This window comes from Coturnix japonica, chromosome 2 (genome assembly GCF_001577835.2).
Source record: "Coturnix japonica isolate 7356 chromosome 2, Coturnix japonica 2.1, whole genome shotgun sequence".
Classification (NCBI taxonomy): domain Eukaryota; kingdom Metazoa; phylum Chordata; class Aves; order Galliformes; family Phasianidae; genus Coturnix; species Coturnix japonica.
The window spans coordinates 75,264,289-75,279,698 of record NC_029517.1 but is presented as its reverse complement, the minus strand read 5'-3'; the positions used below and the strand labels follow the sequence as shown (position 1 = coordinate 75,279,698).

Sequence of the window (15,410 nt, the reverse complement as noted above, 5' to 3'; positions counted from 1 at the left end):
ATTTGCAACGTGCACTCCGTTCGCTTAAATTGGATGTCAATTATAAAGAGATGTTAAAAGAGCACTGTCCAGACAGACCTTGAGGGACACCGCTCGTTAACGTGCATCACCTGGAATAGAGCATTGACCACACCCCTGTCTGCTGGGCCTGTCGAACCAATTACTTATCATCTAGTGTCCAGCCAAATCACTTCCCCCATTTGGAGATGAGGAATGTGGTGGGACCATGTAAAGGCCTTCTCAGTCAGGTAAATGACATGTCGCTCTTCATCTCCACCATGCCCGCATTATCAAGAAGCACAAATGTAGTTAAGCAATGACTTTCCCTGGTAAGCCTACTGGATGTCTCTGATCTAGTGCTCATTCTTTAATGTGATCAAGCATGTTGTCCAGGAATGATTGTTCCATAATTTCACAGCAGGCACGAGTAGACTCACCGGTGTAGTTACCCGGGTTCTCCCTATGCGCCCCTCGTGGGAAATGGGAGTGATCGTGACTCTTCTTCCAATCACCTGGACCTCACACTGACAGCCACTTGACTTCTAAATATGATGGGAAGGCTCGGCAACCACGTCAACTCAGCTTCTTCAGACTGGGATGCACAGCCCATTGGCCCATAGACTTATACTCATTCAGTCAAAGGAAGGCACTTCTCGGACTTGCTTACCTTAATTGGGGAGGATTGTTACGTCCTGGTCTCCAAACAGAATAGCAGTATGGGGGTGCAAGACAGGGATGTGTTTTCTTAGAAAAGAAAGAATGTTTTTTCTTGGAAAGGAAAGGAAAGTTTAAAAAAAGGAAAGGAAAGGAAAGGAAAGGAAAGGAAAGGAAAGGAAAGGAAATGTTTTCACATCACGTTCAGAAACGTAGAACAAAAGAAAAGCTTCTGTTTGAGAAAACATGATTGGCTCAGGCTTCCAGGTGGTATAGTGTTAATTTGTTGACTGAAGTGGGGAGAAGACAGTTGTTTAACATTGGAAGAGTTTTTAACAGAAATCTGGAAAACTTGCTTTATATAATTAGCTCAGGTATATGATGTGTATGTGAAGATTTCTAAGCTGGAAGTCTTAGTTTTTTCATCATGACTTCTATGCTGAATTTTACTGAAATATTAGGACTTCTGAAATGCTACCTGTTTCCACTCCTCCACGATACATGAACTATTACCTACTGATAAGAACATTTTAATATAATTTGAGAACAGCATAAACAATTAAGTATTCTCTTACCTCAAAAAATAGAATAGTTTCTCTATCCATCCATACTTCCCTATACTGATAAAAATAAGTACTTTAAATAAAGTGTGCTGGTAGTTCCAGCTCACACATATGACAGCATTGAACTGCACAAAGAAAATTGTCCGACACATTGATGGATGTGTAGTGATGCTGAAATATTCTGTACATAATGAGTTTACTGAGTATAACATTTATCTGTGCACCTGCTAATGTTTCCATGTCTTCCAATTCACTGTCAGTACAAGGTGATGCTTAATTTCCCAGTAGGCATTAAAAAAATAACTATTATACTTAGGATTTCTGTGGAGGAGTCCATCTGAAAGCTAAAAACAATTAAAAGAATATTTTCTTACTTTCTTCCCTATATTCAGTTCATTGCTAACAGAAGTCTGATTCAGGCACCAGTCTAGAGAATAATAGTTAAACTGGATTTAGACTGTAGAATTTTAAGTTGTAATTTTTCTCATTTTTAAGTTCATTTTTCTCAATAGATAGAAAATTTATGACAACTTGGTACATTTGCCTTAGAAGTCTGGCTGATGTGTTTGTTGAGCAGTTAGAAAGTGAAACCATGAGGTTAGAGGTAAGAGCAGGAAACTTTCTGTCAGTTGCTCAAACCCTGAATGTCATTGGAAAGGTAGTACTGAAAAAAAAAATAAAAAAAATCACATAATCCCATACAGCAACTTTCATTTAAATACAGAGGGGTAACAATGTGTTGCTGACTTTGTTTATGATACTGAAGTACTGTATTGGAAATGCAAGAGGATGGAAATTTGCCAGCATAAAAACTGTTGTAATTAAGAAGGAACAGGAGTTGAGGTAGAGATACCAGGAGCTGTGGGGAACCTCAAAGCTGGGGATTGGGAGAAAAATGTGGAAGAACCTGTATGCACAAGGCTTTGAATATGTCTCTGCTAGATTATAATCTGGTTCATGTTTAAATTGGCTTTTAATCTGAGTGAATGTTTTTGTATGAGAATTATGTAAATGGTAAATTTCTTAAAAACCAACTACCTAACAGTCATAAGTAAGTAAGGAATGGGAAAAGTCATCACAAAGGTAATAGAACTGGATTTGGTGTGTTCTATGCACACTTTCAAACAGGCACAAACCCAATGCAAGAAACAGCTCTGTAAGCAGTACTGCTAGTAAAGGTGTGAATCTGAATCTGAATCACTGCCACTAATTTCTAATAGGAAAAACAAGTAGGACATATCCTGATTTAAACACAAACTGTTTATTTCTCACAGGTTTAATTTCCCTTTCCATGACCCCCTCTCTCTACTTGTTCCCCTAAGAGTAAAGCGGAAATACAGTGCAACTGTAATATATTTATTTTTTCTGTATGAGTACAGGGTCCAGCATATCCTGATTCCAGCAGTTATAAAATTAATGCACTGGTTTCAGTGCATATCTCAGTAGAAAGGTCTTGGCAAGCTTAGCTGCCAGCCAGGCAGCCATTCATGTCTAGGGGGATCAGTGTGACATTAGGATAACAGCCTAGAGCAATTAAGAAATACTCTATGCATTAACGGGGAAAAATCTGCAGGCTTCTGCAGGCTTGCAGGCATTTATCAGAGCTGCTGACTAGTATTCTTCTTCTAAGAGCATCTGCCAGTGCAAAATGACATTTGCTTTGATGCAGTAATTCTGCAGTTCCATGTGCACTCTGAAACAAGCAATTTGGTTCCTTGATGTTAATGGAAATGCTTGATTGTCTGTGCATGTGGGGACTGAAGAGGCTGTCCAGAACTGTGTGGAGAGCTTAGTGTCTTAGTGAAAAGTTGCAATTCTATAAATATTAAGATTCATCCTCCAAGTGGACTGGCTACCACTTGCTGAGTTGCACAGATCTAATATCTCTTCTAGTTGAATGCATGTAGGAAATAATTTGAGAACTATCTCAAAGGTATTTCATATCTTCAGATATTTAGCTTCTTCAGGTACAACCAGGAAATAAATGTTTTATAAAAAATGATCTAGAAAGGAAAGCAGGTAAGTCATTTAAATCACAAAAACTTGACTATAGGCCACATAGCACAGAGCAGCATTAAGCAGTAATTGAGCTGGCTCATATATGGGAAGCAAGGTCAGCAGAGCCTCCCACCTCTGTTAATGATGCCAGTGACATACTTCTCAAGGCACCTTTCCCAGTGCCATTACTCCTCCTGCAGTTCATTGTGTAAACTATCACAGTGACTTTTCCCAGCTCTGCATCTCTGGTGGGAAAACAGAGATTTTCAGGTTTCCTTTATGACAGAAGTTGGTCTCCAGAGGAGCACAGCGTCAGTCATGATAGCCAAGATATGATAGTGCTGCTGGATTGGCACCCAGATGTATTCATATGGCTCAGCACAGCTGCTGAGCTGCTTTTCTATCCTTCTTTTCTGCTGTCTCATCAAAGCATACCCGATGGATAAAGTGCTGCTGCTTGTACCATGTCACCTCTCCCCATAGTAGGTGGCCCTGTAGCTGTGGGCCTTCTTTCAGCATGGCCAGTAAGGCAGAGTGCGCTCCTTACAGCTTCCACCAGCTTTCCCATCTCTTTGGCCCTGAGATCTTCACTCTAGAACTTGATTTGTTTTGGGAGATTTAATTGCTGTCATGAATCTCATGGCTTTAAAAGGCAGCCTGATTTGTCCAGATGAATATTCAGGTGCAGATGATACTGACACTTCTGTTAGGAAAAATAACCCTACAGAACTTAATTCATCATCATTGCCCTTGATATTTCCTATGAGCAGAATAACTATTTTCCAAATAGAGTGATATAATATGGAGTATTTTCCACTTCTAGATTCTTTAATGAAACTTTCATTTCAAACTAAAAGACTTACTTTATATATATTAAAATAAAATTATCTGAATCGGTTATCAAAATACAATGAATAGAATCAAATTCTCAAAATGGTTTATCCAGATTTTTGCCAAATCCCAACCATACTGTAGCTGTTGACTGCTCTATGTAAACATTTTCTAGTCATAGAATCATAGAATCATAGAATCATAGAATGGCTTGAGTTGGAAGGGACCTCATGGATCATCAAGCTCCAACCCCCCGGCCACAAGCAGCACCACCAACCACCAGACCTGGTACTTGACCAGGTTGCACAGGGCATTATCCAACCTGGCCTTGAACACATCCAGGGATGGGGCATCCACAACCTCTCTGGGCAGCCTGTTCCAGTACCTCATCACTCACTTGGTAAGAACTTCCCCTTGATACCCAACCTAAATCTTCCCTCCTTCAATTTAAAATCATTTCCCCTTGTATTGCCATTATCTACCCTTGTAAAGAGTTGACTCCCCTTCCATTTGTATGCTCACTTTAGGTACTGGAAGGCTGCCATGAGGTCACTCCACAGCCTTCTCATCAAGCCAGCTTCCTCAGCCTGTCTTCATAGGGGAGGTGCTGCAGCCCTCTGATCATCTTTGTGGCTCTCCTCTAGACTCTTTCTACTAGCTCCCGGTCTTTCTTGTACTGGGAGCTCCAGACCTGGACACAGTACTCCAAATGGGGCCTCACAAGGGCAGAGAAGAGAGGGACAATCACCTCCCTTTCCTTGCTGGCCATCTCTTCTGATGGAGTTCAGGATACCATTTGCTTTCCGAGCTGCAAGAGCGCACTGCTGGCTCATGTCAAGTTTTTCATCCACCAGGACCCTCAGGTCCTTCTCTGCAGGGGAAGGATTGCTCCTCCCAGTCTGTATATACGCCTGGGATTCCTTTGGCCCAAGTGCAAAACCTTGCACTTTGTTGTGTTGAACCTCATTGGATTCACCCAGTTCTACCTTTCAAGTCTGTTAAGGTCCCTCTGAATGGCATCCCTTCCTTCCATTGTGTCAACCACACTACTGAACTTGCTGATGAAAACGTTTTAGTTTTCTTGTTCAGAGTGTACAAAACTTTCTACTGAACTCCTTTATAAATTATTTCATTAAAGTCTTAGTAGAATGTTTTAATATGAAAACAGCATAAGAAAAATTACACTTAAATTTAACCTATTAGTTGCTTTAGCAATTTTACTTCTGCAAGTTAATGAACATTAGAAGCACTTCTGAGAAATAATATGTCTGTGTTAGGGGGGTGAAACAATTGATAGAGAATTAAATTAGCTACCTATGTATAATTTATAAAAGCTGTTATTCAAGGAACAAACCTTTCATCTGTCAGTTTCTTTCTGTACTACTTCAACAGGATGTGGGTGAATATTAGTATAAACTGAACAGATATTATCATGAATTCTAGGGAAGTGTGGCTGAGTGTATGAGGATTAGTTTTAAATCCTCTAATTAGTGGCTAGAATATTCACAGCTCATTTTTTAAACTTTCAGGTTAAATTGCATAATCTCAAGATTATCCAAACTCATATTCAGCTGTCTCCCTTAATATACTATTTCACTGTATTGCTTTCCAGACACTTCCAGGAAAAAAATAATAAAAATGGTTCAAACATTGCAATTATTTAATTACATTTATTTTTTATATAATTATTTAATTACATTCCAGAGATCTAAGACTTTGTTATCTGAAACAAGAGGCAAGTATCAAAGAACACCATTCCTTTTCTTTTATCCTCTTTTCTAATACATCAGCAAAGAACTCCTTAAAGGCCACAGAAGACCTCAGTGGCTACAGCTGTATTTGAGAGTAGTGAAAGTACAGGATGGGCTGAGAAATTAAATGACCTGAGGAGTGGTAAGTTACTGGGTGGAGACAACTTGAGGTTGTTACAGTGTGCTTTAAATAATAGTAGCAGTAGTCATGCTAAGGCTCCTAGTTAGGCCTAGTCTGTGTTTCTCATGTATTTAGGAATGCAAGTTGTGTTTCTTATGAACCCGAGCACAGATCTAAGTAATAAATTTTGCTTAGGAACAAATGTTAAAAATCAGGTTTAGATTTATGGTGTGATGGTAGAGCGGTTAAGCGTTTTAGAGAAAATGAATAGTAAACAGAAAGGGGGCCTCTAACAGGAACATCCAGTAATGTCACAGATCGAAGGAGGAGAAGAATGTACAGCACATTTCCTTAGGTCTTTGTGGGATAGTCTTACCTAATTGTAACCAAGGAAACATAACAAAAGAGGACGAAGCAACCCTGAAGTAAATGTATAGAAACCTTGTGATTTCTTTATAGTTTGGGGCTCTGACTTTGGACGCTAGTCCTCAGGCTCCCGGGCCCTCAATAAAGCACCGCATAAAACGACTCAGGTTGTTTTGTGTTCCTTAACTACGGGCAACAAGGTGATTCACTAAGCTTTACTTTTTGAAGAGCAGAGCAGGCTATACTCGTGACTCTCTCTAGGCTATAGCCTCTAGGCTATACTCAATTACTGTAGCATCCAGCTGAGTTCAGCTTTTTGTGGTCTGCCTTTCTACCTCTTTGGAGCAGCCAGCTGGAGAAGGAGCAGCAGCTGAATGCTATGAGATACTGAAAAATTAAGGGAAGTTGCAGCGCGAGTAAGCAGTTGTGAGCTACACCAACAGAAAACTCTCAGTTTTACTCCACTCTAGTTCTTAAACAAAAAGTAAAATCCTTGGGGCTACCCAGATTTCTTCTACAGCAGAGGAAGTAGCGTTTCTAAGTGCTTTCATGGCCCCCTCCCTGATTAGACGCTTGTAGATGGGAGGTGTTCGTTTCTGCATACAACTTACAGATCTAATTTCTTGGCAAAATCAGTTAAGTCAAAACTCAGGGTCTGAAACAAAAAAAAAAAACGTAAACTGTATTTTGGTTCTTTTTAACTTGAAAAGCTGTGGAACACTTCTGTCACTACCAGAAACACTTCAAAGAGTGCAATATGGGCAGACAGATGGATCTGAGGCCAGACTGATGGGCAAGAAACAGTCAAAGATGTATAGTAAAAGAATACCTTTATGTTACATTCATAATTTTGTATCATATTAATAATCTACTTATGTTTCAGAATTATATCTAAGTGCTGAAAACATCACCTTGCAGCATCAGAGACCTAATTCTAAATTGGAATTGTGGTAAATTATTACTTTATTTGACATTAACTTCATATCAGTCTATGGAAGCATCAAGCAGCATACTTGAACTGTCAGTTATGACAATGTTCAGGTCTTGTACAGATATTTTTTCCAAGGCTATTGAAACACACTTTTTGGAGATGGTAAGTGTTCTTGAACGGACATAGTGCAAATGTCTAAATAGTGCAAAACACCAAGGACCAAGTACATCTGTAAGTAGGCATTCTACCTCTTCTTTTTGAGCAACCCCGATTCAGAGAAAAGATGGTCCTGAGTTCATTTCCAAAATTTCACTCCCATTGAAGAGCACTGTCAGCTGCTCTTTGAAGCAGGACTACAGACTATTCTCATTCTGCTGTTCTTTCTGGAAGTACCTGAGAAATACTAGGGTGAGACAGGGGGATTTAATGAAGTCTACAGAGCTAGTTGAAGTTCTGAAATGATAATCTGTATGTACTACAGAAGACATCTGTGTTAATTGTTTTCCAAGTAAATATTTAAGTGTTTCTGAAATGATATCATTTGGTTTGGAGTGGAGATGGAACACAAACAAGGTACATATTACCTTTGATTACCTTTGCTTCCCTACTGTTTTTTCAACAGCAAATCCAGTCTGATATCAATATTTTTGAGGTCAATAAAATGTGCTGTTAAGAAACCCTCAAATTATTTCTGTTCAGCAGAATGGTACTTTTACAAAATTATGTTGAATTGTGCAGTTAATTCTTTAGTAATCCATATTAAAACTTAAAGAAGTACTTGTATGGTAACTGAGTTATGGCCTGAACCACTGATTGAGCACCCTGGGAAAAGACCCAGTCAGCCCTGGGAGCAGAGGTGGAGGCATTTCACCTGTGTGACCAGAAGGGTAAAGCCTGGCTCCACCTATGAAGTGAGGGGTGAAGACTGACTGCCACCACAGACAGATCTCTGGTTGGAAATCCCTCCCTTGTGGAGTCTTTACTGTGAGCCTAGATCTTTGGAAACAGGTGAGCACTTTTCCTTTGAAATAAGAACTTATCCACACTGGTCCCTTTGCTGTTACACTCCTGTATTGCCCTTCTACTGCATTAATCTTTCCAATTGTAACATTACTTCTCTTTCATTTAGATGATGCAGTACAGACTATCAGTGACATCAGTTTTCCCTATATAGAGTTCACATACAGAAAGTGCTGTAGGTCTCCAAAAAAGGATGTGAAGACAAACCTAAGCATTGCATCCAAAACCACAGCACTTAGAGAAGAAAAATGATCTTCTGCTCTGTTCTGACCTAGTAGTGAGTCTCAAGTTGCAGCACAAATGGGAATTTAGGTTCAGACCTGAACTCTGACATGCAGTGCACCATGCCATATTGTTAACTTTTTTTGCTTTAATGCTGGTCATCCTGATAGCTAGCTTCTCCCTCCTACCATGCCTGTGTCAGCCATCAGAACTTAAGTATGTTTAAATAGCAGATTAATCACCCTCCTTGAAACATCAACAATTCCTTTCTGTTTTATTTACAAAATCTTGTGTTTCCCTAGTGCTTTTACTACTACACATTCACTTAAAACAAGATTGTTGACTATGTAGCTCCTTTTTTTCATACCTCAAATCAAAAATTCATTTTGCCTGTCTAAGAATACTAGACATACTGAAAACCTTTTCAGTTTCCAGAAGACTGGACATATTTTCTATCACTGTTTTTGGAGTTAGTGAATAATTGCATTTTCTGAAAATTAGGAAAGCAGAAAATGCCTCAATTTGTAGGAGCAGTAATACTCCTTGATTACTACTGCAACTCAATCATTTTTGTTTTATCCTGATTCTCCCGATTTACAGAAAATATTATAAACAGTTACAAGGCACAGAAATATTTCATGATGTTGTAACATCTAAAGCAGAATGCTGTTACGTTGTCATAGGTATCATACAAGTGATCATCACTGACTGGCAGCAGGTGAGCTATCACACCAAACACAGTTGCAGCAGACAGAGGATTAGTTCCTTAATAATACTATTCCAAAGTGCATATGTATCTAAAAACAGGGCTCTGACACCAAATAAGAATTGCATACTATGGGAGTAACAGAAACTGAATGCAATCAGCGCCAAGCTAGCAGTGAAATACGAGGCTATTACCATATTACACATCTAGAGAATGTAGTTGCAGGTGGGCAAAATTTATAACTTGGTGTATGTATCCAGAAATTCCATTGGTGGCCTGTGCCACTGGAATATATCTAGCCAACATGATGAGAAAACTAGAAGCTGTAAAGATACTGCATACTCTTTGCTCTTCAAACTGATGAAACAGTATTAACAATGTTAACTGTGCTCTTCCCTCATTCAGCATTACACTGGAAGTTGCATAGTGAAGCTGATGAATAGTGGTGGTCAGCTGCACAATAATTTTACACCAGGAAACTCACGTTTCTGAAGATAAATATGAATATTCTATGGTGAAGAGAATATGTTTTTCATTGGTGGTTTGTTTATTTTTTCACTATGGACTTGCTCTTACTTAATAAAATATCCTACTCTGCAGAAGACAATGAATTAAGAAGAGAAGATTAACCAGACAAATCCTAACCTCTCATATTCTCAAACTTGAAAAAATAGCATTTAAAAAATGAAGGAATAAATCCTGGGAATAGTAGAATTTGCAGTATATAACAAAGTAGTACAGTTTATAACAATGGGAATGGATGAACACCTGAAACAGAGATGCAGCTTTGTAAGGCTTAAAATCATAAAGAGGCAGAAGAAAACAGGAATAAAATCTACTTATAAATTACTCCATTAGGATACTGCAAGACCTTTGCCTGTTCCTGACCCTTAGTGGAGGAGCTGAAGGTAATGATCAGCATTTTTTGTGGCATATAACAACCTTCAACTATACCACATGTATTCCCTTCCAAGCCATTATACGTGTGGTGAGCAGGACTAGGGATGTCATCCTGCCCCTATGCTCGGCATTGGTGAGGTCTCACCTCGAGTACTGTGTTCAGTTTTGGGTGTCAGCACAGGAAAGACATGGAGGTGCTGGAACAGGTCCAGAGAAGGGCAACGAGGCTCGTGAAGGGCTTGGAGAATCAGCCCTATGAGGAGAGGCTAAGGGAGCTGGGGCTGTTTAGTCTGGGGAAAAGGAGGCTGAGGGGAGACCTTATTGATCTTTTCCAGTATCTGAAAGGTGCTTACAGTGAGAGTGGGGCAAGTCTTTTCTCACTGGTGACAAGTGACAGGACAAGGGGAAATGGCCTCAAGTTGCACCAGGGTAAGTTTAGGTTGGATGTTAGGAAACACTTATTTACAGAAAGGGTAGTCAGGTACTGGAATAGGCTCCCCAGGGGGGTGGTTGAATCGCTCTCCTTGGATGCGTGTAAGAGCCGTTTGGATGTGGTGCTCAGGGATATGATTTAGCAGAGGATTGTTAGGGTACTATGGTTAGGCTGCAGTTGGACTTGATGATCTTTGAGGTCTTTTCCAACCTGGTTAATTCTATGATTCTATATGCATTTATAGAACAGATACTATTGGGACAGTGGTTATCCCATCAAATGTTAAATTTGAAACTTGATTTCAATTTCTCATTTCAATATGCTATGTTTATGAAGACTCAGAGGAATATAAATCGTGACTTTCAAGGTATTTAAAACTTCCTTTATTAAAATAAAATTATATTTAGTGGTCTTAACTATTATTTTTCCTTATATTTCTGTATTCTGAAAAAGCCCTGTGAATACTAAGATCAAGCTCTTGATATTGGCAGGGTGAATATGGATGTTCTTGCGTTACCAAACTTCATCTTTGGTAGGATCCAACTGAAACTGTCATAGGATTCTTAAAACTCTATTTTTAATCATGTACTTAACCTTTTGCAAATGAGTAAATAACTCATTTGTTGTTATGGGTCATGGGTCATGGGTCTACATCTGTAGAAACAGAACTGAACCAATAATTCATTTTGTTCGGATCTATGAGATGGTTGTCAGGTCTTTCAGTAACTACTGTTAAACAAGTAGCCTAGTTATGAAAGGTTGAGCCATGACCCATCTGAGCCACTCAGCTCTTGCAGCCCTTTTATTCTCCAAAAACATCTAGAGAAAATTTCCAATCAGAATGGTGATGTTATGTTGTGCTGTGAATGGGTTAAAAATTCAGCTTAAAAAAATTCAATGCAAAGTCTAGATCGGCATTCCGTGTTAGAGTTGCATCTGTGTGGTTGCCTGACTGTGCTGCTGGTTCAGCAATTCAGAAGGTGATTTTCCTTGCAGAGTTCTGTCTACTCACTCTGCAGTCAGCATATTTTACGTAGTCAGCATATTTTAAGCTTAGCACACACAGTGTTTCTTACTTTCTCTTTTGTGTTTCTTCCATTCTTTCTTTTCACTTCGCAGTACTCAGTGTGTTGTTTTCTACTGTGTTTTAGGAGTCATCCTTTTCTTCCCTTCACTCTTTCATGTAAATTTTTCTCAGAGTATTTTCCCTTTTGTATGCCCGTGTCCATGCATCTTGCTCATCTTCTTCTAAAACATTAACTCATTAGAATAATAAGGAAAGAGCCAGTTTTAGCTGGATTCAAACAACAATTCATCATTGTTAAGATTATTTAGGAGGCAGTACTGTCATACTGTAGTAGTTTCTTAGACACACAGATCTTTCCAAAGAGCATGTTAAAACACACAGAACCTCTTTGACAACAAATTAATTATAGGAGATGGTCACAACTATTACATTAAGCAAATTAAAAGATTTTTATCTTGATATTTTTGTTAACGATTATTTGTGAGGAAAAGTGTCAAGTCCTTCTTGGTGTTTTTTTTTTTGTTGTTGTTGTTGTTTGTTTGTTTGTTTGTTTTTCCTGCAGTGTTATTCCAGTTGCTGAATGCTTCACCTGAGGTCCTATATCTACTTGCTTGAATTAATGGAAGAACGGTCTGACTGAACATGAAGACAGCTCTGGTCTGAGTGCCCTGATCCAGAGATGAAAGTGCACACAATTTCCAGTTACTTAACAAAACCACACCATGTAGTTTTTTCTTTTTTCTACAGCACTGACTTTGAGAGCACCAGGAAATAGTTCATAGCAATCTTACTATACAGCCATTTTAAAAACCTTTGATTCCTATTTCACAGGACCATAACACATTAAATTTTAAAAGCAGAACAAATAAAAAAGTTATCTTTGAAAAGTCATGTTAGCTACAAGGTCAATTGCTTTTCCACATCAAAAATTGGTGCATGGGGTTCACAGATTGCTGTCTTGCACAAATTAAAGAAAAGCCTGCAGTTCTCTGAATTAAGCACTTCACTTAGTTTAAACAACCACATTACCCCACAAAGCACTTAGAGGAAATAATACCCTCTCTCTCTGAGAAGTGGGAAAATGTACCTTGATTGCTGTAGATGTTGTGGGAATCATTGAATCCTGAAGTGAGTAACCCTGGAAATTTATTTAAAAGGTCAGTAGTGGAGAAACTGAGCAATAGAAACTAGGATGGCCTAAAAAGAACACAGTTTGAGATGGATCTACCTTGTCTCTCAAGTTTATGTGGGGAGCTGGTCTGAAAGATGCTGCATTGGGGAATGATGGTGAGTTTCGTAAAGGGGAGGAAAACGTACAAAGGGTTACATCAGTTACATGCCCAGCAAGTGTCCTGCTGCAGAAGTTACACATATCATTGTCCCAAGTGCTTATAATTTTTTATATCTGAAAATACCTAATGAAATAACCAAGTATAAAATAACCAAGTATAAAATGAAACCTTACCTATGACTTTTCCTAAGAAGAGTGCCTTTGGGGAATTGAACTGAATGTCAGATGCTGCTGGCAGGCTATAAGCTGCTGGAGGATAGTGATCAATCTGTGAAAAGAAAAAAAAAGTGATGAATATTTCAAACAGATCCTTCTGCTTACAGTGAGACCAAATGAGGCCTACTTTCCCAGAGTTTATGCCAGTACAACTCTGCCTGATATACTCTGCATCATTTTGATAAAAGGGGAAATAACAGTTAATGCTCCTCCTACATTTGCTATCTGTAACGTACAGAAAGCTTGGAAAGTACAACACTTGATACTTACGCTTTCCAGTTGTTGTAGAATTATTTCAGCCTTTACTTGCATACTTCTATATAATTATTTAAAACAACAGAAATAACATCAAAATCAACAAAACAGCATGCTAAGCAAATGCATGATTTTCAGTTGGGACCTGTTGTCTCACTCCAATCTATAGGAGGGAGAAGAGGTTCTTTGATATATGTATATCTGAGATTAAGAAACAGCGGTTCAAGTGTTGGTCCGACCGATTTATTACAAATCTTAATTAGGGAGATGGGGAAGGGAAGGCAGGCAATAGAAAAAGGCGAGAATTGCATAAAGCAGGGATAGTCACCACCAGGATCCAGCAGCGGTCCTGTTGCAAGATGTTTCAATGGTCTGAGGCAAAAGCACAGTGGAGGAGAGCAGCAGCAGCGTGGCTGGCCTTGGGCAGCAAGCAGGTAGCAGGAAGGAGCCACAGGGTAAGTCCAGGAGTAGGCAGCCTGATGGGATCTGATGGCAGACAGCTTGTTCTTCAGTACACAGGCATCACATTGTGAGGAATCTGATGTCAGAAAACCTCTCTTGTTCTTCAGCATGCAGGCATCTTCTTCAGCATGCAAGCATCTTCTTCAGCATGTAGGTCTCAGGTTGTGAGTAATCTGATGCCAGAAACCTAACTTGATGCTTGCTGATCCCTCTTTTATTCTCCTTTTTTCCTGCCTACATGACATCCCTGGGTGCAGGCCCTGAGATGGTTATCTTCCTCCAGATATGACTGCTTCCTGGCCATTAAGCTGCAGCTTATCTCTCTTGTTGCCTGTGGCCTAGTATATCTGTGCCGCAGACAAAGGATTTCTCAACCCTTGACCAGGACTTTCTTGGACTTTTTCATTTACGTCCTTCAGCAAGTTTTGTGTCAACGGTATAAAAGAATAATCACTTACACCACCCTGTGACTCAAAGGTTGCTTAAAAATGGGGCACTGATGATCCATGATGGTGAGAAAAAGATAGAAAGCATAAGGGTAAAGGAGGGAAGGAGGTGGGGAATCAAATGTTTCATACAATCATTACAAAAAATTTCCTGATGTGCTGGACTTGTCCTTAGTTTACAAAGTTCACAGAGGATACAACATCTTGTATAAAACATAGAAGCATACAAGAAGCAAGAGTTACAACGGCACACAACACCAACTTGTCACAGACACCAGCCAGTGATTCTGCAGGAGTGGTGACACAAATATTACATAATGAATAGAAAGGAGAAAAGTGATAATCGTACATTTAACAACAACCATGCATTTAACAATAATTAAATGCCCTACACTGCAGCAAAGACATTGAGGCCCTGGAACGTGTTCAGAGGAGGGCAACAAAGCTGGTGATGGGTCTGGAGCACAGGCCATATGAGGAGAGGCTGAAGGAGCTGGGAATGTTCAGCCTGGAGAAGAGGAGGCTCAGGGGAGATCTCATTGCTCTCTATAACTTCCTGAAGGGAGGTTGTAGTGAGCTGGGGGTCGGCCTCTTCTCTTGTGTCATTAGTGATAAGACCAGAGGGAATGGTTTCAAGCTATGGCAGGGGAGATTCAGGCTGGACATTAGGAGGTGTTACTTCTCAGAAAGGGTGGTCAGGCACTTGAAGAGTGCCCAGGGAGGTGGTGGAGTCACCGACCCTGGAGGTGTTCAAGGAAAGACTGGATGTTGTGTTGAGGAACATGGTTTAGTGGGAGCTATTAGTAATAGTTGAACGGTTGGACTGGATGATCTTTTAGGTCTTTTCCAACCTTGGTGATTCTATGATTCTATGAATAACAAATAGAAGTACAACATTACCACCCACAGCAACACAAAACGTAATGGTGCAGCAACCAACATACAAAATGTAATCAAGAGGTATATTCAGCATTCCAGTGTGATCACATTTTCAGTATTTCTGTCACAAAACACAAATTGTTAGAGTCCTTTCTGCATTCAGTCCAAGTCCACAGGGGGTATTCTGTAAAGTAAAACAAGACACCAACTTGCCCTTTTTTGGACTTTGTTAATATGGTTCCACTGGATTGTGAGTCACAGGGGTAACTGTCAAGAGCCTTGGGACAGAAGGTGTTAAACAGAGGATCTTGTTTCCCTTTGTTGTGAGCTTTCTAATG

At 39.5% G+C, this 15,410-nt stretch overlaps 1 protein-coding gene across 3 annotated transcripts in view; it reads right to left on the bottom strand.

Moving 5' to 3' along the window:
- Nucleotides 1–15,410, bottom strand: part of CNTNAP2 (contactin associated protein 2) — a 559,041-nt gene that overhangs the window by 43,041 nt on the left and 500,590 nt on the right. For 2 of the 3 annotated variants that reach the window (XM_015854925.2, XM_015854926.2), the window contains one exon: nt 12,989–13,082. In XM_015854925.2, coding sequence (XP_015710411.1) covers nt 12,989–13,082 — 94 coding nt within the window. Of the gene's footprint in view, nt 1–12,465; nt 12,662–12,988; nt 13,083–15,410 lie in introns of those variants that run through there. The other variant, XM_015854927.2, reaches the window with a different exon arrangement.